This window comes from Phalangium opilio, unplaced genomic scaffold (assembly GCF_054372755.1).
Source record: "Phalangium opilio isolate 3A_F unplaced genomic scaffold, DU_Popi_V2 ptg000011l_1, whole genome shotgun sequence".
Taxonomy (NCBI): Eukaryota; Metazoa; Arthropoda; class Arachnida; order Opiliones; family Phalangiidae; genus Phalangium; species Phalangium opilio.
In genome coordinates, this window is record NW_028324147.1 from 1,634,155 (window position 1) to 1,656,162 (window position 22,008).

The 22,008-nt window shown below is 37.7% G+C and overlaps 4 protein-coding genes across 5 annotated transcripts; 2 read left to right on the top strand and 2 right to left on the bottom strand.

Annotated features, from left to right (window-relative positions):
• Positions 1–468: 468 nt before the first annotated feature.
• LOC149709751 (cobalamin trafficking protein CblD) lies at positions 469–2,725 on the top strand. Its single transcript, XM_089857778.1, has 7 exons — positions 469–626; positions 906–1,047; positions 1,128–1,360; positions 1,424–1,505; positions 1,580–1,716; positions 1,793–1,879; positions 2,355–2,725. The coding sequence occupies exons 1-7, from the start codon at positions 615–617 to the stop codon at positions 2,562–2,564; spliced, it is 903 nt and encodes a 300-aa protein (XP_089713904.1). The 5' UTR covers positions 469–614; the 3' UTR covers positions 2,565–2,725.
• Positions 2,656–11,759, bottom strand: Ubr3 (Ubr3 ubiquitin ligase). The gene is made up of 29 exons (XM_089857732.1): positions 11,612–11,759; positions 11,141–11,357; positions 10,864–11,077; positions 10,505–10,779; positions 10,319–10,432; positions 10,124–10,257; positions 9,653–10,061; positions 9,352–9,584; positions 8,666–9,003; positions 8,321–8,600; positions 8,086–8,252; positions 7,869–8,016; positions 7,306–7,813; positions 7,131–7,229; positions 6,641–7,067; positions 6,058–6,563; positions 5,841–5,983; positions 5,663–5,773; positions 5,376–5,594; positions 5,102–5,303; positions 4,912–5,020; positions 4,730–4,827; positions 4,459–4,670; positions 4,293–4,385; positions 4,122–4,241; positions 3,804–4,028; positions 3,525–3,737; positions 3,315–3,454; positions 2,656–3,228 (listed from the first exon to the last, which is right to left on the bottom strand). The coding sequence occupies exons 2-29, from the start codon at positions 11,355–11,357 to the stop codon at positions 3,111–3,113; spliced, it is 6,072 nt and encodes a 2,023-aa protein (XP_089713858.1). The 5' UTR covers positions 11,612–11,759; the 3' UTR covers positions 2,656–3,110.
• Positions 11,760–11,825: 66 nt separating this feature from the next.
• Positions 11,826–19,476, top strand: LOC149709753 (uncharacterized). 2 transcript variants are annotated; one of them, XM_089857733.1, is made up of 9 exons: positions 11,826–12,037; positions 12,378–12,431; positions 12,520–12,603; positions 12,685–12,773; positions 12,847–13,299; positions 13,945–18,662; positions 18,725–18,806; positions 18,973–19,129; positions 19,337–19,476. In XM_089857733.1, the coding sequence occupies exons 1-9, from the start codon at positions 11,976–11,978 to the stop codon at positions 19,350–19,352; spliced, it is 5,715 nt and encodes a 1,904-aa protein (XP_089713859.1). In that variant the 5' UTR covers positions 11,826–11,975; the 3' UTR covers positions 19,353–19,476. The 2 variants fall into 2 exon arrangements, with proteins under 2 accessions (XP_089713859.1, XP_089713860.1); XM_089857734.1 differs by lacking the exon at positions 19,337–19,476 and having other exon boundaries at positions 18,973–19,211.
• LOC149709754 (acidic mammalian chitinase-like) lies at positions 19,212–21,496 on the bottom strand. The gene is made up of 7 exons (XM_089857775.1): positions 21,402–21,496; positions 20,766–21,069; positions 20,334–20,567; positions 20,097–20,226; positions 19,797–19,955; positions 19,547–19,666; positions 19,212–19,432 (listed from the first exon to the last, which is right to left on the bottom strand). Exons 1-7 carry the CDS (start codon positions 21,457–21,459, stop codon positions 19,304–19,306), a joined length of 1,134 nt encoding a protein of 377 aa, XP_089713901.1. The 5' UTR covers positions 21,460–21,496; the 3' UTR covers positions 19,212–19,303.
• Between the last annotated feature and the right edge of the window lie 512 nt (positions 21,497–22,008).

Here is a 22,008-nt window from a genome sequence, read left to right on the forward strand (position 1 = left end):
TCCCTCTTGCGGGATCGAGGATGGACGTGTCTCTGTTTTCGTGTTCTCCATGTCCCCGTCGCTCAAGCATAGACGTGATCTCCATGTCCTCGTCGCTCCATGCGCTCAAGCATAGACATCTTCACGGGCCCGTCGCCCAACCATAGACATCTTCATGGCCCCTTCGCCCAACCATAGACATCTTCATGGCCCCGTCGCCGTCGCTCAACCATAGACATCTTCATGGCCCCGTCGCCCAACCATAGACATCTTCATGGCCCCTTCGCCCAACCATAGACAGACATCTTCATGGCCCCTTCGCCCAACCATAGACAGACATCTCTATGGTACCGTCGCTCAACCATAGACATCTCTATGGCCCCGTCGCCCAACCATAGACATCTCTATGGCCCCGTCGCCCAACCATAGACATCTTCATGGCACCTTCGCCCTAGCCAATGCCAACGATTGCCCATGCAACGAGTATACATAATCTCTAGCCACGACTCCCCCCCCCGAGAGGGAGCTGTTTTGTTTGTCGATACCGGAAAAATTGATTAAATCTTCTGATTAAATTAGGCCTAATTAGTTTAGATTTTACAAATTGCATCAAAGACGTTGAGGAAACATAGACCATGAGATCTAAGGTAATTATTTATGTTAAACAAATTATTTTAAGCAAGTTATTATTTTTCCATGGTTTAAGCCTATAAGCTTTATTTTATTGCTTAAGTTAAGTGTTTTGTTTTCGGAAATTCTGAATTTCGAATTCCTGTAGTTTTAATTGGCTTGCTAAGCCTTGGTCAATAACAATGAACAAGTAGAACTATCGCATTCGCAATTGTGCAATTTCTGGATTTCATGAATTAATAAATCATGAACCATTAACTAGACTTAATGGGGTTAATTGATCCCAACTTTTACAGCTTCTCCAAGTTCATCGCCTTGTGACTTACGCTCGGAACTTTAACGCATTAGCTAAGAATGTAAGACGTTACTCTTCCTCGTCCAAAGGTCCTCCGTCATCAGCGAGTGCTACTCAGGTAGCCTCTGATGAAGTGAAAGATGGTAAAGTTTGTTATAAACGTTTGGTTCGACTATTTTTGAGTCGCGCTAAATGTTCCAAAGATTAAATTCTAAAATTCTAGTACAAATGAAGAAACATATTGATCGGGAGATATTACTCTTGGGACCTAAAGATTTCAGAGCACCTTTACCGGGAAATGTTGGAGTTGCTCAAACTTATCTGTACCCCGCCATGCACATTGCTAGCGCTTCTAAACAAGCCAACGAAATTAAGACTTTGGATTTATTTGAGAGCGATTTACCCCAAGATAGACATAGGAAGGTTTTAGCCAGTCTTTTGAGCGAACCAGAAAATGTAAAATAAATCGTTAATTAGGTTTTAACTTTTTGGCTTAAATTAGTATTTTATTATTTATAGTCTCAACCTAATTATTTAACTTCGTCTCTGAATGAATTACTCGAGTGTGTGGCTCAAGATTGTCCCCTATTAATTAAAAAAGGTTAATTAAAACTATCACTTAACCGCGTTTAGTTAGAATTGCAATCATAAATTGATAAAAAAAATCCTTTATAGACTTACAAGATCTTTTTCCTAATCGCGATTTGTCTATGGAACCGTTAACCGTCGTAACTCTTTGCCAAAGAACTAAAACTGATATGAGTGCTTGGAGTCACGAAGCTGATATTGAAAGGGAAGAACTAATGGCTTGCGTTAGTTTCTTTAATTAATTTTTTCCTCGTCTGACCTTCAACAAAGACGTTAAATAACAGTTTTTTTGTTTCAAAGTTTGTAACGGCGGCGCAAGAAATCTGCGATTCTTTAAAAGATGATGGTTATTGGGCTGATTTTATTGATCCGTCATCTGGCAGACCCGTTAGTGTCACTGCTAAAGTTTTGATAACATAATATTATACCTTAAGAGAACGGCCTTTTTCTAAATATAATAGGAAAAATATTGAATTGATACAAAATAATTAGCATTTAATTAGTCTTAAAAATAATCAAGGACTACTGTGCCATCCGCCATTTCTTTAGTGGCGTCTGCTAAATCGAACCTCACACTCTGAGAAATTGAATTCAACCAATCCTATAGGGTCAAGTGGTTCTGGCTAGCAGACGCCATTACAGCAATGTCAGAATTCAACCAATCCCGGAAGGGTAAGAGCTTGACGTCACTAAAGCAATGGCGGCGCGGTAGTCCTCGTTTTTAAGACTAATTAAATGCTAATTATTTTGTAATAGGAGATGATTCATTTTCCTTTTATATTTAGAAAAAGGGCGTTTTTCAAAGGTATAATGTTACGTTACCCGATCTTGTGTTCATTCATGTTAAAATTTTTCAAACCAGTTCCGTGGACCTTACACTAACTCCACGATGTTTGAGACGGACGAACGATACCGTCACTTTGGTATATCCATTGAAGATTTGGGTTGTTGCAAAGTGATTTCCCATCACTTATGGGGAACTCACGCTTTTCTCGGTTGTATATTTACTAACGCGGCATTAGAATCTCCGCATATTCAAGGAATGCTGGAAAGAAATCAGCTTCAGAAGTAAGAACGATAAATGTGAAAGAAAGGCTTTAGCAAACTATTTTAAATTGTATAAAGATTAGTAGAAGACATCGTTACGAGAAATATGTACATAATCGAGAGAAAAAAAAAACCTTTATTATTTATGTACATGTTTTACAGAATATAAATCTAAAATTAACGTAAGTTTTTGGGGTAGATAATTTTTAAGCATACAATTGAATTAATCATAAGGCCTATTTCGTAAAACTAGTTTGTTTAAATAAATTAATTAATTATCAACGTATTTAATTAGAATTTCAAACAAACAATTGAATTTATTGATTTTTTTTTTCCAACATTAGTTAAAGCTTTAAAAAAAAAAAAAAAAAATAATAAAACCTCAAAAACGGTTCCGTTCTTTTATTTTAAATAAAAAGACTAGCAGTTGCTAAATAAGCCAGGAAAAGAATTTAATGTCCTATTTGGGATAAGTTCTTCGTAGCTTTATACATTAACATTAAGTTTTCACCACCATTGGGGTTCAAAAGGTTAATTTTTATTTAATATCAGATTCTCTAATTTATTTTTTTCAAAGATTATCCCTATGCCAGACCCATCTTTTATTAATATGATCGAAACTATGATTAAGCCATTGCGATTCCAGTAAACGATACCGATCTTGACTCAAATATAACGGTTTCCCGCGTCTAAGAGTGTTAAAAAGTTATTTTAATATCAACAAATAACTTTTAGAACGGCGCGAGTAAATTAATTAATTAATTAATTAACTTACTTCAAATCGCGATCTTCCTCCCCGAATTTATCCAAGTAAACTGACCCCCATAAACAAGCTCTTTTCCCTCGAATAACGACGATTGTCGAAGAGTTTACCGTTAAAAACATGGCGGTTCCACCTCCGCAATCAATTGAATGCTGAGATCAAAATAAAGTTAATTATTATACTCTTTTAATAGTTTTTAATGAAAAAAAAAAGAATAATTACCGAGACTGCTTCCGATAAAACTTGATGCCTACAACAGTTTTCTCGTAAACATACTAGCGTTCCGCAAATCAAACAAAGAGAAGGATCTTTAGGTATTCCGTGGCAGGAAACGCAAAGCATTCGATGATAATATTGGAAAATTTGATTGTAATTATGGGGAAGTCTTAGTAACGCCGGCGGATGCCATTTTAAAGGCCTATCCACTAATAAGTTCTGAAATTTCAAAAACCAAGTACATTAAGTTATAAAGAATATAGTTAGGAAACTAATTTAACTAACCCTCGCGGCGGAACTGCATTTATGAACGAATAAGATCATATTTTGACACCAGCCACTAATTAAATTTAATGGATCCCGCGTTGCCCATTGAAGGTAAATCACAGACGGCACTTTAGTCAATGTAGGTCCCGCACCCGTTCCCGTTGGGGTTGCTGGAACTGATTGCGAACTTTTTCTCCCTAGGCCTAAGTATTTACATATCGCCGAAAATTCCATCGCTTCATTCTATTTAATTAAAATGAAAGGCGCGATATTCGATATTCGATATTATTCCCTATAGAACTAACGGAAAAATTCTACGTTCTTAACTAAACGTACTTGAAAAGTCGGGAATTCTTCACTGTACAAATGACTTTGTAGCAAAGCCGCTATCCTTAAAAATGGCAAGCATAACGACTCCAAATTACTTTCTAATTCGGATTCGGTCCATTCTTCTTTCTAAAATAAAATTTTTAGTAAAGGAATATAATTGTAATTAATGGTATATACCATTTCAGGATCTAATTCCTCGTCGTCAACGTAAAGACTGCAGTGTTCAAGAAAATCTATAACCGTCCCTAAAAGACTGCCAAAGCTCGATAACTAAAAGAAATTTAATTAAAATTAAATATAAATAAGGACTTTTTAGAAGAATATTATTAAGAAGAAACTGTACCCTGGTTGCGGATTTCTTTGGAATTTCAGCAACATCGGAATCATCCTCGCATTCGTCTTTCGTTTCAGATTCGCAATCATTCTCGCGGTCGCAATTTGTGGCTCGCTCTTTCCATTTTAAACGTTGTTGCAAAGTCAAATTACAACTAAGTTGAGACAGAGCTTGAATGTAGGCAACGTTGAAGAGAATTTGAACTAAACAACTGTAGTACGCTACGAAGGAAAATTAAGTACGTAAAAGGGTCTTCTTCTCTACCATTGACCTAAAATACCTTTATGAACTGTCGATCTAAGAGACAAAATCAACTGAATCAAAATAGCGGAAACGTCCCTTAAGAAAATGGGAACTTCAAAGATAATTGGCGCCAAACTTAATTAATGAAGAAAAGACGCGATTAAAAACTGCGTAATTACAAAAGGTCATTAGGGATTTTCACTTTTCCCGATAAGATACCTGGAAAATTGATCTTTCGACTCCAACCCTGAAAGTTGCAACCACCACTGAACGAAATTACCACCCGGTAATACTTTGGCGTGACAAGCTAGTACTTGAAACAATGGAACTGTTCCCCAAAGGATAATTAAGTAAATATAAAACGCCGCACCGGTAATTAGAACGTTCAAGAATACAAGTACAAACTAACCAAAACAAGATTTTCGAACGTGAGGAGAATATCTGGTTCCTTTTCTAAGTAAGAGCTCAATTTCCAGATTAGTTCTAGCGATGGAACAAACGAACAAGTGCAGACCGTGACTGTCAGGATTGCAATAAGATCTGTATTGAGGATGAGTTGCCAGTGTCAAATCTTCCATGATATTCCCCATTTTTTTAAGGATCGATTGAACCTTAGGAGAAATTGGGTCATTTTTAAACTAAAATTGACGCATTTTGGTCAATGGTCAATGACGTGACATTACTGGTACGGGTGTCGAGGTGAAAAATGTCCCCAACTCTTCGGCTAATTCGTGAAGCTCTTTATTAGGTTGGCTACGAATTAACGCTAAACTATCTTTGTTAATTGAAACTTCGGGGTTCAAAGGTAAAACGGAGTTTGCTAATTGACGACACAATGGGCAAAAATATTCCCCGCTATCAACAGCCAAATTTTGTTGTCTTTGCGTTTGGTGACTTTGAGACTGAGAAGAAGATATAATTTGATTTTTTAATTTGACACTAAACTAATGAAGAAATACTAATTATATACCCTAAGAGATTGAATATAAGATTTATGGCAATCCATATGGAGATAGTGACCGCAACTTTGCACATGGACGCCACCATCCCAACCTATATTTACAGCCAATTGCCAAGAAGACTGCGATAAAAGAATATATACGTTAAAAGTGAAACGTATCTAACAGTAATGTAGAAACGTATCGTACATTATCGAAGTATTTATACATTTGTTCCACCCTCTTTTCCATATACACCCCTAAGCGACCGTCTTTCTTAAATTGCCTCATTTCCTCATCGTTGCAGGGTAATTTCCTTTTATCAGCTTCTAATTGGTGCGTGTGTCCCAAAACTAAGTAAACGAGACAAAGAAAAACGCGTATTCAAAGCCGAGTTCGTTTCCTTCAGACGTTAATGGAACCTAACTGCTTGTGGCTTGAATCAAGACAACCATTCCAACGGGTCTTTCGTACGTAGTTGGCGTTGTCTGTCCACATATAATGCATTCGTATTCCTTGGCTTCAACTTCGGGGAATTCCGTTTGACCATCGGCGTTTGATTCAGTTCCGCTATCGTCCATACCGCACTCCCCGCCAGATTCTGGATCTAATTTCATAGATTGTTCCATGAATGCCTTTTGTCTCGACGCAAACTCGGCCATTAATTTTTGTTGACGTTCTTTGGCTCTTCGCCGCCTTTCTTCCTTGTCCATCGTCGGTATTTTATTGGAATTTGCCGTCGTATTAGAATCTTTCGTCACTAGATTAGGCCATATCCTTTGCCTGGCTGATTTCACCAACTGATCCGATAATCTTTGAGAACCGTAGAGTCGAATGACGCAATCTAAGACTTGACGGACGAAGAATGTTCCATCGCCCATCCTGGTTTCTTCCATGGTACTATCAACGTTAGGTTGTTCCTCCATTTCCTCACTGTTAATGGACCAAAGATTTCCGTTTGTACTTGAAACCACGCGCGTTTAATTGAACGGACGCGGTCAATATAATACCTGGAGATGGGTTTAGGACCAATAATGGGTGGCTGATAAGAATCGGGTTTCCCCGAAAATTTCGAATGAAGTCTCATAAGTAAAGTGAAAAAGGTTTCGTGAATCTCGATCATGGGTCTCCCGCTACAATTTGGAAGAGCTTTGAAGTTGGATAAAGACCAAATAGTGGAAGAACTTCTCTTATTAGGGACAGTATGTCGACGTAGAGATAAATGTAACCTAGCAGGCGCGATCAAACGCCTCGATAAAACCAAGCTTTTAGTCTCAGCAGGCGTATTTGTATTTGAAGATTCAATAGGTAAAGGATGACGTGTTGGGGGATCAGTATCAACATCTTCCGAACTACGAGGTTCGGTTAATTCTTCTTCGGAATTCGCGGTTTCTTCCTCAACTGAATTTTGTTGTTGAGGAACTACCGCTCTTGTCGCTGTTAAAAACGACGGACGTTATTTAACCGGCATTCTGGAAAGAATTAGCGAGCTTAGCTTACAAAGCGGAACCAAAGCCTGTTCCGAAGAGGTTAATTCTTGCGAAGATGACGGTAAAGCGAGCTGACTAGTAGTAGAAGGAAGAGACGCCGTCGTTGAGCCTAAAGTTAAACCACGTACGTCGCTTAAAAAACCAAATATTCTTAAGGTCAAACCGATTAGAATATCAATATCAACCTTGTATGCTAACAACGCCATCATCAATAACGGGAGACTGAACCTCGTAAATGCCATCAAACTGATCCATCAGTAATTCGTCTAAATAATTATTCATTTCTTCGTCAACTTCCATTTCTTCCACTATGTTCCCGACGGAATTATCGTAAGACGACGCGGCGACCGCTTCAACGGGACTACCATCACTGTCTTCTCCTAATAAAGCGATATTCCCTAAGGAACCACTCAAATTGAGACCATCTTCGGTCGAACGCGTACTGAGAGAAGACGTATCCGCGTCCTCGGGTATCAAGACATTATGAATAGGATGGCAAATATTTTGCAACGTATTATTCGAAGGAAACCAGGACTTATAATCTAGATTGAAACATTCTAACGAAGCCAAGGAGACTGAATCTTTTTCAAAACTTTTGGAAGCTAAACTATTGGGTGGAAAACGAAGCGATAGTTCCAATAAATAAACGGAAAGGGAAATAATTTGTTCCGTTATCAAAGGATTGCTGCAAGCCTGCGTTAAAAGAGTTCATTAGCGTCTTCACTGCAAAGACATTACATTAACGTACTCTATGAAATATGGTAAATATAATCCCGTGTAGAGTTTGGGATTGAAGTATTCTTCTAGGATCCGTAATCTCTTTATGAACATTTTGCGGTATGCGAAATGGTAACCACGGAGCTCCTGTACCGTGGTATTTACCAGATTGTCTAAGACTGAATTAATTTATATAGATCAGTTTTTGGTACTTGTTTCCCCCAAATAGTTTTAAATAGTTAACTGACTAGTGAGTGTATCTATCAACAGAAGCTTGAAAATCCCTTCTATGAACTGCCCTCAGCAAAACGTGAATCGGGTCGTACTCTTTTTCCCAAATTTCGGCTTTGGGAACGTAAATTCCTTGTACCATATTACCACCAGCTTCAAAATTTGGGGCTTTATAATCGGCAATCTTTCAAGTAAAAAGAAAGCGTCACTCGTTTGTCGCGCATTTGAAACCTTGCGCTTTATATGATTTACTTGCGAAAGAATTGCCTCAAAATCTTTATTTTGCGTGGTGGTGCCGCATTTTTCAGGCAATAACTCCATTAATTGAGAATGAGTTCTATCATTCATGCATAGCAACGATATCATTTCTTGTCGCGTTATTTCTTCTTCGGTCATCCCTAAATTTGTGTGAATATCAACTAAGGTGGCTAGAAACGTCAAAGCCCCTTCTAACATGGGCATAACTTGTTCTTGGCTCAAATAACTAAGTTTATTATTTTCCTTATAGGAAAACCATTCCCATACTTGAAATCTGAAAATGTTGAAAACCGGTAAAACACCGCGTCTCTTATCGCCGCCTCCCGTCGCGTCTTTTACCTTTCTAGAACGGTTTGCACGAACCAATCGGGATCTAAATTCCCGGCGCATAATTGAAGCAAGAAAAGATCAGCGTCAACGGTGGAATTACAAAAATGGCACTGAATATACGTCATGGCTTGTCCTTTAATCTGAAGCCCGTTTCTAACCCACATCCCGCTTAAAATCTCGTGAAACGCCACTTGGGCTTGCAATGGATGCAACATTATTGTTTTTAAAGTTTCGGGACCCGGCATGACTTCGCTAGCGGGGATTCCTTGATGTACAATAGCTTGGCACAAGAACACCGATAAGTATCGATGTAAAGGCAAATGAAAGGAAACTTGATATGGATCGGGCTAATGAAAATCATCGGGTGATATTTAGCTTAACGTATTCCGCGCGGTAATACCAAAAGTATATAGAATAACCATTATTCATTCTACATAATCTTGGCATGGATTAGGGAAGGATTGGAAATCGGCAAGCTAACCGTGGAACGACTTATGTCCTGTGGGACGCTAGAAATGGGGGAGGAATACTCGGAAAAAATGGCGGGCGGTCTTCCTGATTCGTCTGACGTAGACCGTCCGCTATTTTTCCGAGTATTCCCCCCATTTTCCGGCGTCCTACCACAGTTAGCGTCATTTCCCTCGGATAAGGCTCAACCTTCCATCATCCTCGCTACTGGTAAGACTAAGACCTACCATATCTCTGTTCAAAATCGATAGACCAATCGCGTTAAACCAATCAATTAATGATAGTAAACAACGCTGAATAACTTGTTTAGTTAAATGCGAGGTTTCCATATCTGAAAGATGCGCGATTAAAGCCCACATTGGGGTAGCCGAAGCTTCCAACTCCGCGAGAAACGCGGCGTAATAAGTATTTGGCTCAAATTCAACGTGTTGTCGGAGCTCTCTGTGGTTGACATTCATACCTACAAAAGTATTTCTACATATATATAAAACATTTCTCCAACTTCCCCGGTTGATTCCAATTAAGTACCCTGAAAAAGCTTTAAAAACGAAAACCACATATCCAGCAACTTGCTATCCTTTAGAAACTCAAAGGCAACTGGGCGATGAGTTAAAACATTGTTCAAGTCGCTAACGACTGGCCAATAACAATGATCCTTCATAATGGGATGGCTGCAATCCACCACAAAGTGGACGTTACGCTCCACGTCTTGCAAAGTATTTTGTAAAACTATTTTGTCCATCATAAACTTGATGCTGACAATCATGGTATAAAGTAAGTGATATTCTTGCGTCATTTTTAAAGTTAACGCTTCGTTGCTAAAGAGCTGAACGCTAACGTGAACCACTCGATTTGAGAGGGTGTCCGTGCTGCTTGATAAAGATAACATAACCGAAACTCGGCTGTAATGAGCCACAAAAGCCTGAGTGAATGCCAGCTAAAACAAATTACGGTAATTAATATAACAATTAAAAATTATTTACAAAATTAAATGACTACCTTATAATTTAAATCGGGCAACATATTTAATAAGAAACAAACTAATTTTTGAGGAAATTCAAATTTAACTGTCCAAAAAACTAATTCTTCTAGGAAAGTTGAGTGTTTCAGTTCAGGCTGAATAGCTTTGATGACTGTAGTAATTAATTTTAATTTAATTTAATTAAAATTAAAACGAAATTAAATTTAATTTACATTGCAGATCATCTGGAACTTCGTAACTTCCTAATTTTTCCTTTGCTAATAAATACAATTCATAGTTTCTTTTAAGCATTGTAGATTTTTCTGGGTCATTTGGATCATGGCAAACTATTTAAACGCATTATTTAATTAGTTTAATAATTAATTACGGGATGGGTATAATTAATTTTAATTATTTACCAACTGCCAATTCGTGATAAACATTAGGATTAATTAAGGCTTGAGTCATAACGGCTCTCATGGCTCCCCCTAATTCGCTATATTGATGCAACATGGCTATAAAACCATCAGCTTCTTGAATAGCTGAAAAATCTTGAGCTAAACGACTGTGCTCTCTTAAATGTTGAATTAAACGTAAAAATATTCTAGGCATCATAGCTTCCGCTACGCATAACAGATCAGGAGGAACTTGAGGCTTATTTATCTGAGCTTTGGGACCGTGTCTTAGGCAAAAACTTTATATATTTTGAAAGATAGTGTTAATGTTAATGTTAATGTTTTAAAAACGGAAAATTTATAGGCCTAGTAACAGATTTTACCCCGATTCTTTCATGACACTCGTATCACCACAATCGCAAGCCCCACCCGCTTGACTCCGAAACATGTTAAAATCATGCCCTTCATGATTTCCATGAAGAAAACACTCCGAACATAGTGACATACAAGGAGAAATTCCGCAAGTTCGGCAACGATAGGCTACAAAATTTGCTGTCCAAACTAATCCACATGTTGTTGCATTATCATACCTTCTTACTATAATGCATGATGACTGTCAATTTCAAAGATACACATAGATGTTTATGGCAAAAGATTAACCTGTTTGGCCATATTCATCGGGCGTTTTTCCACCAGCCATAAGAAATCTACACCAATCTATGGTGTCCCAGCTATCGATAGATTTTTTGGGATCCAGTAAAATATCTAATAGTTCCTTTAATAGAAGTGGACTTGTTGATTTTGCACATTCTACTTGCAAATACGCCGCTGAAAAGCGTTTGCCTTTTTTCAACAAAACTTCAGCTTCGACATCCATCTTTTTACAACAATCGGGAAGTGAAAAAAAAATTAAAAAAGGGTAAAATTAACTATAAAATCTAGGCTGGCAAAGTGGCAAATGAAGGAAATTGCATAAAAATCTGTTAGGGGCCTTGGCTTAAAAGGCTATTTATTCCAGTTTTTATACTTTTATTTATGAATATAACTTCCCTTATACATAAATTATAGTATATTTAAAATTTTCGCATCGAAAAATTAATATTAATTAAGCAAATTAATTAATTATCGTACCTTGAAATTAATTATTGTCGACTATAACATCCGCAGCAGCCATACAACACAACAGCGGACTGCTTTTGCGGGAGGGACCTCCAAGGGAGGGTCAAAACATTTGTAAACAAACAAGTTACGCAATACCGTATGATTTTCCGCGGGAAAATAAGCTCTACCTGCCGGTAGTCGGAGACTCGTCTCGGAGACCGACTCGTTCACGTGTACGCCTAGCCATCGATGGCCTAGCCGCGGCCGCGCGTATTCGCTGTCAGTTCGGGCATTGTTCGGGAGTCACTCGGTACCGTTGTTTTTCTTCACATTTGGATTATCGTTTGATGTGTTGTGTGCAGTGCGGGTTTGATTTGTGTTTTATTTTGTGAAAATGAAGGATCAAGTTAAGGAAACGCTTCATAATTTGTTAAAAACCTTGGAATGTCCCATTTGGTAAGTGAAATTCTTAATTATAATCTTTGCCTCTAAGCCTTGGTTGCTTTCCGTTAAAAATGGAGGGAAACGGTCCTCCTGGGCTTGGAAATATAAGTGGGAAACTCGGTTGATTATGAAGAATAAAATTAATGGGAAATCCTTTGATTTAGTTTTAAATTGTATAATTACTCTAAATTGTTTGTGGTATTGTCAAAGATGACATTTACGCGTAATAGTACAGAGTAAACAAAGTATAATTTACGTATGCTGAGTGAGCAACAATAATGCTTTGTGCTTCAGTTTAATTGTTGTAATTTTCTTAATTACGGATTTAGAATAGATTTAAATCTAATTTTAGTTTAGAAGTTTTTGACGATCCAGTTAGCACCAGTTGTCACCATCAGTTTTGCAGGTAGATTCTCTTAATTTGAAATTACGTTAAGATTTATTTTCAACACCACTATATTTCAACACTTTTTCCCTTTTTTTTTTGCAACTAGAAAATGTATAAATACGGTTATTACGAGTAACAATGTGAAAAATAAGTCTTCTTGTCCTTTGTGCAAAGCCAAAATATCTAAAAGGTTAATATCAATTTTAGTTATTAACTGTACGGTATAAGAGTTGGTTAAATCTTTTGACAAATATAAATTAAACGAATTTAGAGGTTTGAAGGAGAAGCCATATTTAAATGAGATTCTTAGCGCTACCAAAGAAATTACGGAAGCTATTAAATTAGATACGGGATTAGATGGTAGGTTTTTGAAATTGAATACCCACTGGGCTCTCCCTTTTTTTATCTAACGCAAGATCAATGGTTTTACTAGTCTCCCCACCAAAATGGTCTATGAGTAAAGCTAGAGACGATGATTCTCCATCGTTTTCTGGCTCTAACAAAGCGATTCCTCTTAACGAAAGCGCTTCTTCAACTGGAAGCCTGAAAAGATCGAATAATGATCAACAACCCTTTAAAAACAAACGATTTAAAAGTTCCACCGTTGTTTACGACGACGGAAATGATTTGAATAACTCAAACGTAACTTTGATCAGTAATATAAACGTCAGTTACGGATTTCCCGCGCCTCTAAGAAAGAAACTGGGCAAAGATGATGAAAAGATTGTGTTACTTAATATTCCGGAGCATAACAAGGTTTTAGGCAAAGAAAATTTTGCTCAATCGAACTCGCCAACGAAATTTCGACTAGACTTTTTGCCTAAAGAGGCTTCAACCTCTCGAAAAATTGAAACTACCTCTTCATTCGTCAAGAATTTGATAAATAGTAGGCTTATTTTATATTTGTACCGGTGCCAGGGTTCATATAATAACCATGTCGCCCTAACCCTGGACTCTTAACCATAAACACTTTTAAATGGTCAGGGATTTTCAATCCAAAAAGTTGTCCCTTAATTCTGACCCCCATGTTTTATAGCTTTAAGCGATAAAAATTATAGATATTATCATAAGTTCATAAGCTATGTTCACCATAAGTTTGTCACTGGTTACAAACTGGAGTTTGTCACAAAGTGAAGTACGTAGCTCATAGATTCGAGGTAAAGCGACGCCTGGTCAGGCGCTGTCAAAGTCTTTGCAATGCAGACTAAATAGGAAGTTGGACTGCAAAATTAACCACCGAGTGTAGTCTGCAATTCTCGCTTGTCATTCTCCCTCGTACTATCTCGAGCTGTAAGTCTCTAGCATTACGAAGTATAGGAAGTGTCATACTTATCAAAAATATCTCATAAACTTATGTTATTATTTGTACTTACCAATTTTCTGATGCTTAAATATATCCCAATTATTTTAACTTTGTAACAAAGACCCTCTATCAGGTACCTGGGAATATGGCGACTATGAACCCTGACCCCGATGTATAGCCTACCCCTTTTCAGTTGCTAGATAATTAAATTATTTGTGATAATTTTAGCTCCCAGTAGAAATAGCGAAAATTTTGATAAACTCGCTAAAAATAACGCGGAAAACGAAACTATGATCAATTCGGTTAAAAATTACGGTCGTAAAAAGAAATCAATATCGAAAAATGCTCAAGTCGTATCGCTAGCCAACTCTCCATTGGAAGTGGAAGAAATGGATTCAGCCGAAAAAGTCAGCCAATGGCTCAGTACTCAACCCAATGAGAATACCTTTGTTGATGACGCTTCATTCTCAACTTTTGATTCGTCATCTGTCTCAAGTATCCCCAATAAAATATTCAAAACCAGGAATATTATGTACCAAGAAACGCAACCACGAGAAAGAGTTAAAAACCCCCCAGAGAATGACCCCTATTTGTTCGTTGGAAGCCAAAAAACTCCACCGTTGAAGTTAACGAACAAAAAGGGTTCTAGAAGAAGAAAACCACAAGAACTTGGAAAGCCAAAGGTTTCCAAAAAGGCGGTGAAAGCGAAAGCTTCGACTTCCAGAACGAAATCTAACGGCGCGACACTAGATGATTTCGATTTTGTCACCAGAAACCATAAACCCACGTTACAAAAACCAGTAGCAGTTCAAAGTTCAACTTTTCCGAAGACTTCGATGCCACCACCAGCAGCACCAGCCGCTGTCCCAAGTGAGAAGGTTCTCAGTAAACCAAAATCACTCGATGATGCTGATGATGAGTTGGACGACATCATTCTGTTCCAAACACCGGCATACGACATAGCCGAATATGCTAACTTAAATGGGGATTACGTCGAAAGTGATCACGAGAATGATTCCGAATTTGGTGTAACTAAAAATAGGTCAAAAGTTGGCAAAAAAGGTAATTTAACCGTGAAGAGATCGAGGAAGTCGAAAGAAAAGGCATCTTTCCCGTCAACTCAAGAACAAATTGATAATTTAAACGAAAAGATAGCGGAAGCTGAAAAATTTAAGTTAAACATTGAATACAACGATGAAAATAAAAAGTCATTCGTAACTCCGGATCAAACGCTTAAACTTGCTCAAACCGAAGTTGTCTTTTCCAGTCCAAACAAATTAACGAAAAGTCCTACTAAAGAAGCGGCCAATTTAGTGTTAAGTCCACGGAAACCACTCGGCCAGGCGAATAGACTTAACGATGGGGACACTTACGTTAGCGCATCAAATACACCCAAAAAATCTGTCGTTTCAACTCCCGAATTACGGAGATGCTTGGATGCGGTTGTTAACGTGACAAAGTTGGTACCTTTTGGTATAAGTCCATTAAATATCAACGAAGATATTGAAAGGTTAATTGAAACATTACCTCGTGATAATAAAAGGGGTGGTGCTAAGCCCGTTCCTCCCCCTTTGCTCAGTCGAAATATTGGTGCTGTAAGTACTTGCCCAACTCAGGGTTCTCAGGCAGACAGGGTCGAAGATTCGTTGGGTCCTCGCCCAATAATATCGGAATCAACTCCCCCTCCCAACGTATCAAAAAACCAATGTCCAGTCACACCCGTCTCGCTGGAAAATAACCAAAGACTAACTGAAAACACGGATAAACAATCCCCGAAATTGACTTCTTCTCAAGTTGAGGAGAAATCGCCAACCGTCAAATGCCCCGATATCGCAACGGAAAGTTCTGATAAATCACCCAAAATTCTTGTCAAATCTGCAATAGAGTCCAACGAAAACGACAACCAAAGTACCTTTACCAATGACATTGTCAAACAGAGTAATTGTTTCTCAACACCAACCGAGATTCAGTCAATCGAAAGCGTCCCCATTGATTCCTTGGCATCTTCAAATAACCCAACAATCACGCCTCTTTCGGATATTGGCGTTTTAAAATTGTCCTCATCTTCCAGTGACTTTCTCGTGAATCAAGAACATTGCGCTCAATTACTCGAAGAACTTAAATCGGAAGCTAATATTATCAATCGCTATCAAAACAACGAAATTTCGACAGCCGATATTTGTGTCGTAAGTACGGACCAATCTAGCTGTGATTCTCCAGTCGCTACCAAATCTTCAGTGAAAGACTCGCCTAAAGAGACACCGATGTCTGGTTCAAAGGAAAAATATGCTTGTAGTCATAAGGAAACCTCTGCTTCAACGGAAGAACATGGTTGTAGTTCTAAGGAAACCACTCCGGAAGAGAAATTACACGAAATAATTTGCCATGAAAAATTGGAGGAATTCGAAGCTTGTAGCGGGGAAGATGACGAGTCCGTGCAAGTTACCATGTCTGTACCTAAAAAGTATTTACTTAATTACACGCGCGACAATCAAGAGACTCCAAGTACTGCGGAAGTTAGAGTAACTTCAAACACGGATAACGAAAAATTTAAATTTAACTTCAAGACTGAGTTTGAAATTAAATTTGACGCGGAATCGAAGACCTTCAAATTAACCTCGAAACATTTTTCATTGGAAAATCAAATCCAAAATTCGCCTTGCCTTTTGAATACGTCAAAGACTTACAATGACGTTGAAGTCCAAACGGACGTTTCCACTAGCCCGTGTTCATCAGCGTCTGTAATTTCAATCGGAACGCTGACTGACGAATGCTATCCTTTCAAATCTCCACCGTCCCTCTCTGATATTAGCATTCAGACTGATTCAACTGACAAACTCTTGGTTGACTTCGAAGGTCAAACGGATATGACCCCATTGAACTCTCCGTCTAGCGCGACGGAAATTGGAATACAAACGGAATTAACTATGTCAAATTTAAAGTCAATGTTGTTGGACAATTTGGGTAAACCTGACAGATCCATAGAGGCTATTCGTCGCGAAACACGCTCGGGAATTGAGGAATTGGACCCCTGGTTTGATTGTAGCATGCCGGACAATCCTCCTCAGATATCCATAATCTCTAGTAGTTTAAGCAACGATTCCATTGTACACGCGTCAAAACCTAAACTTGAAGAGATTCCATCATCTTCAATAAAGAATCAAATTAAGGAAGACCCAAGAAGGTTGAAGAGTTCAATGGAGTCCAAGGTACCTTCCCAAAACCTGGAAGGTTTTTCGCAAAGTAGCCCCTTTACCGACGAAAATCAAAATCAACCTCCAGTCAAAACGTCCCAAATAGAAGCTATTGCGCCAAATATCCCATCAGTTGAAAAAATCCCTGATGACATATTGGCACGATTCTTCAGTCAAGTCGCGCCTTTTAACGACACAGAAGATACTGAGATTGATGACAACGACTTCAATCTTGACCAGGATGACGCGGCAAAATCGAACTACGATCCAAACGATACCAAACTCGAAGATGATTTCTTGCTAGACAATAATAGCTTCGATATCGATTGTGAGAATTTAGACATATTCGACGAAAAGAAACAGTCACCTTCTAAAGCGGAACACGTCACAGCCCAATCTCCAGTTTCCAATACGAGCCGACAAGAAAGCCCGAAGATGGTTAGCGTAGAGCTTCTCCCCGAAACGGAGGATCTTTTAAAACGCGTCGAAAACCCATTGGAAATTACAGTAGATAAACGCTGTAAGGATGACTGCGAATCTGTCATCGCGAATACTTCATTTGGACGCGTTTCATCCCCATCACCAGTGAAAGCACCCGACTCGCCAGTACTTGGTGTGAGCGAGAGAAAAAAATCCTCCAAGTTATCTCGCAGGAAGAACAAAACTAGCCCCAAGTCCATCACCCCACCAACAACCATTAATCTTGTTGAGAACATTGAAGTAGTTGAACCGAAAGAAGTTATTCCCAAAATTGAGACATTGCCAAAGTCGAAGCCAAGCCCAGCTTCCAGTATATGTAGTAATGATTCGGCCAACGTATCCGTGTCCCAAGTACAAGTTCCTAAATCGACCATCCCGAAAACTGAACCAAAATTAGGTTTAACCACGGAGAAAACTAAATTTATCGACGATTTGTCCGAGTTATCGAAATCAAAGCCGCCAAGTCCAGCTGCCAGTAAATATAATAATGATTCAACCAACGTATCCGTGTCCCAACTACTCGCTCCTAAATCGACGACCCAGAAAACTGAACCAAAATTAGGTTTAACCTCCAAGAAAACTAAATTTATCGATGACTTCGCCGATCTATCTAGTGACGATAGTTCCTTCGAACCCGTAATAACTTCACCACAAGATGACTACGATCCCAATGAGGAAACTGATAGCTTACCGGACACTAACGACAGACTGGAGAAACTTTTAAAGAACAATTACACGGATAATGGAGATGACGCGAATATGAAAGCCGCTGAATCGACAGTAGCTCCTTTACAGTCCAGTCTCATGAAGTTAAGCGTAGTTAAAAAAAGAGAAATTAACTTGATGAAGAAACGTAAGGCCGTGGATTACTTCAAAGAACCAAATAGATGGAGGAGTTCCGCCTCGAGTAGCGTCAGTTCCTCCCCAAAGAAGAAACCAACTTTTAAAAAACTTAACATAAGTGTCTCTTCGAATTCCTCGGGAAACATTGTACCGACAAAAAAATTCAAGAGGAATAGAGTCATCTTTGATTCGGACTCGGATGAAGAGCCCGAAATACCCGTCGTGGTACTTACCAGTACTACCGATAGCGAAATGGACACACCTAAAACGGCAATGAGAAAAGTAATGGCTAATATTCAAGCCGATCTCGATTTAGAAGTACCGGAGGAAGAAGTGACTTCTCAAACGCAGCCTGAGGATACCGATAAACCTGGAAATGTAACGTTACCCATGACGTGCAATGACTCGAAATCGACGGATTGTGACATGGTAATCCAGATAATATTTTTATAAGGGAAATTTTGTACGATGTTTCGATTGAATGTATATAGGAAAACGAAGTCGTCGAAATTGAATTGTTAAGACAAAAGATTGAAGAAATGAAAAGAAAGCTTCCAAAGGAGGAAAAAGATGGTAATTAGTTAATTACTTTGTCTTATTAATTAATTAACTCTGACAAAAGCCATTGGCGGGCGGGTAAAATTTTTTTGAAATACGTCACAGACACCGCGTGACGCCAAAATCCAAAGACTCCTCGTGGAGTCCCTTTAAAACCTATTTTAATTATCTATTACTCTAGACACCAGCAAAACTGAGGCGAAAATAAATTGCTCCCCTATGAAAGATGACAGTGGCAGCGATGACGAAGGAAACGAAAGTGACAACATATTCGATTCTCCGATTCCTCCGACACCACCCAGGCCACCGAAACAGAAAAAAATTGTCTCAAATTCCAAGTAATATTTCTTTGTTTTTATTTATGTTTAAAACCCCTGTTGAAAATAATAAATTTTTAAGTATTTTGTATAAAACTCTCAATTTAGTAATTTAGCATTCATTCATTTATTTATTTCATTCTATTATATTAAAATAATTTATTTAGAATTTTATTATAAATATATATCCTAGTTTCAATTAAAAATCTTTTTAATGATTTTAATTAGTGGGAAATCCTCTTGACCGCAACTTTTAGTCCAGTCATCCGTATTCAGATTAAATACCATTATTCCCCCGTAATTTTTGTCCCTTATCCATTTGACCTGTTTAATTATTAATTATTATTAATTATTATTATTTATTATTTATTATTAATTTTAACCAAATTGGTAGGGTTAAATAGGTTTTAATTTGTGATTAGACCAATTAAATATTACTTTATGAGTGATACTTTTCTCATTCTCGTAAGAAACCCAGAAACGATCTTTGTAAGCGTAAGGCACCATACTTTGATTATCGAATTCGACCTTAGCACCGTTCGATATGAATTTACAAGTCTAGAATGTTTTAATTAAATTATTATTCGCGTTACCGTGTAGACTAAAAGCGTAAGTTTATGAGATATGTTCCATACTTATGGATGGAACATATCTTATAAACTTATGATGTCCGTTTTGTCGTAAATACCTGGGAATAACTCCAATCTTGACCACCACCTACGGCTAAGTTATAAACTTTATGCTGACTTGCAAGAGCTAGCGTGTACGTATGAGCGTAAACGGGAACGCCTACGTATAATTTTGATCTTGGAGTACCCTCGCTGACCCAATATTCAGCGGCGTATGCCTTATGTCAAGTTAAAGTTAATTGAATTAAATTAAATTATTAATCAAAATTAAAAAACGGGATAAGGAAATTTCTCTAGCCCCCTTTAGTGCATTGTCCATCACTTAATTTAATTTTTATTTAATTATGAAACTAACTCACCATGTTGAAAGACGCGAAAAGAACCTCGTCTGATCGGGAGAATAATGGGCTGTTGTATCCCGTGAACGGTTCCTCGAGGGGTTTGTAGTCGTGGAAACCATACGTCATTAGGTTTATAAAATCGCAATATCTGCGTGAGATTAAAATGTAGAAATTAATAATATAGTCTTTGAGTGACTTGGTGAGAATTTCGGGGGGTTAACCAAGCCACTTAAAGGGTCGAAAACGTTTTTTTACTTGGCCAAACCCGGTATGTCGTACGAAAAGGCGATAATGATGACTTTAGCCGCGACTGCAACCGAAAGTAGTAGTTTATCTTGGCGTTTGTCAATTACTTCACGAAAATCTTTTAGAAATAAAACCAAATTTTCTCTGTCCTCGGCCGGAGAGAACCACGCGGGAAATTCCCAGTCAATATCAACCCCATCCAACTTTAATTTATCAATTAATTCCAAAATTGAGTCGATAAACCTTTAAAAATATTAATTAACATTAAAAATAAGTCGGGACGGTTAATTATACTGTATATTTTAGCATAAGTTTATAAGTGATATGTTCCTTCCATAAGTATGATACTATGAAGTATACAGTTCTTAATGCTAGTAACCAGTGAAAAACTTACGGGGAACGTATCTTATAAACTTATGTTATATCTTTTGGTTAATTTACATTTTACGATTTTCCGCTGTTTTCGTGGCTTGCGTGAAGCCACTGTCTTTTCCACCGCCTCCGATTGAAAACATGACTTTTAAATCTGGGTTTGTTTCTTTAAATTTGACCACTTTGGAGAAATACTCTTGTTTGTCTTCACCGGCTTGAACGCTGTTGTTGGACACCGAGGCGAATCCGACTATAATGTGAGTACACAGACTTCTGTCTATAGTTTCGGGCTGCAAATCTTTGCCTTTACCCCAAAATGTAAGGTAACAAACTATTGGTTTTGATTCGTTCGCCTCAGAAGCCTCGGATTGACCTACAAATATTTATTTGAATTATTAATTGTTTTGGGAATTAAGGGATAATACATATTTAAATTCAGCCTAGGAGAATTGATACTATTTACACCAGGAGGCGGACAAAGTAGCCTCGGCTCCTGGTGTAAATGGTATCAATCCTTCTAGTCTGAAAATTAATCGTCTTAAAATTAAATTCACGTTAAGTAATTTCTTTAATATAGATTAATTTTTTAACCTTTAAATTATTTCCCAATTAAATTAAATATAATACCGTATTTTCAAAATTAACTTCGTAATTTAACGTGAATGAAAATTTTTTAGTATAGTAATTAAATAAATAAATATTTACTTATTGTTGTCATCAAACTGAGAAGAATTATCGCGCAAATATTCATGAAATGAAACATTTTAAAGTAATTAATATTTACAGTTCGGAGAATTAAAAATTCGCATCTTCATCCAGCCATTTTTTAAACTTGACTGCGGTTGTTTTAAGCGGGAATTAATAGATGGTTTATTTGAGAGAGATGAATAAATACATAGAAGAATCATTAAAAATTTCACGTTTTAATGTAGGCGTTTAAAGAGTTTCGTACAGGCAACCTTTGATAGCAGCTGTAGTGTAAATAATATATGCCGATTTTCATAACATATAGGGGGTTAGAAATTATTTTATTTAGGCGGAATGGCGAATTTGATTATCGACACATCGATGATATACGACTGTTTTTAAATATACCATAAGTTTATAAGATATGTTGGCCATAAGTTTGTCACTGCTTACAAACTGGAGCTAGGTCATATATTCTGGTGAGGCGCTGCTGTCAAATTTGGGTTTAGTAATACAGACTAAATAAGAATACGGACTGCAATTATCGCTTGTCGTTCTCGAATTAGCTCTAGCATTACGAAGCATAGGAAGTGTCATACTATTGGAACATATCTTATAAACTTAT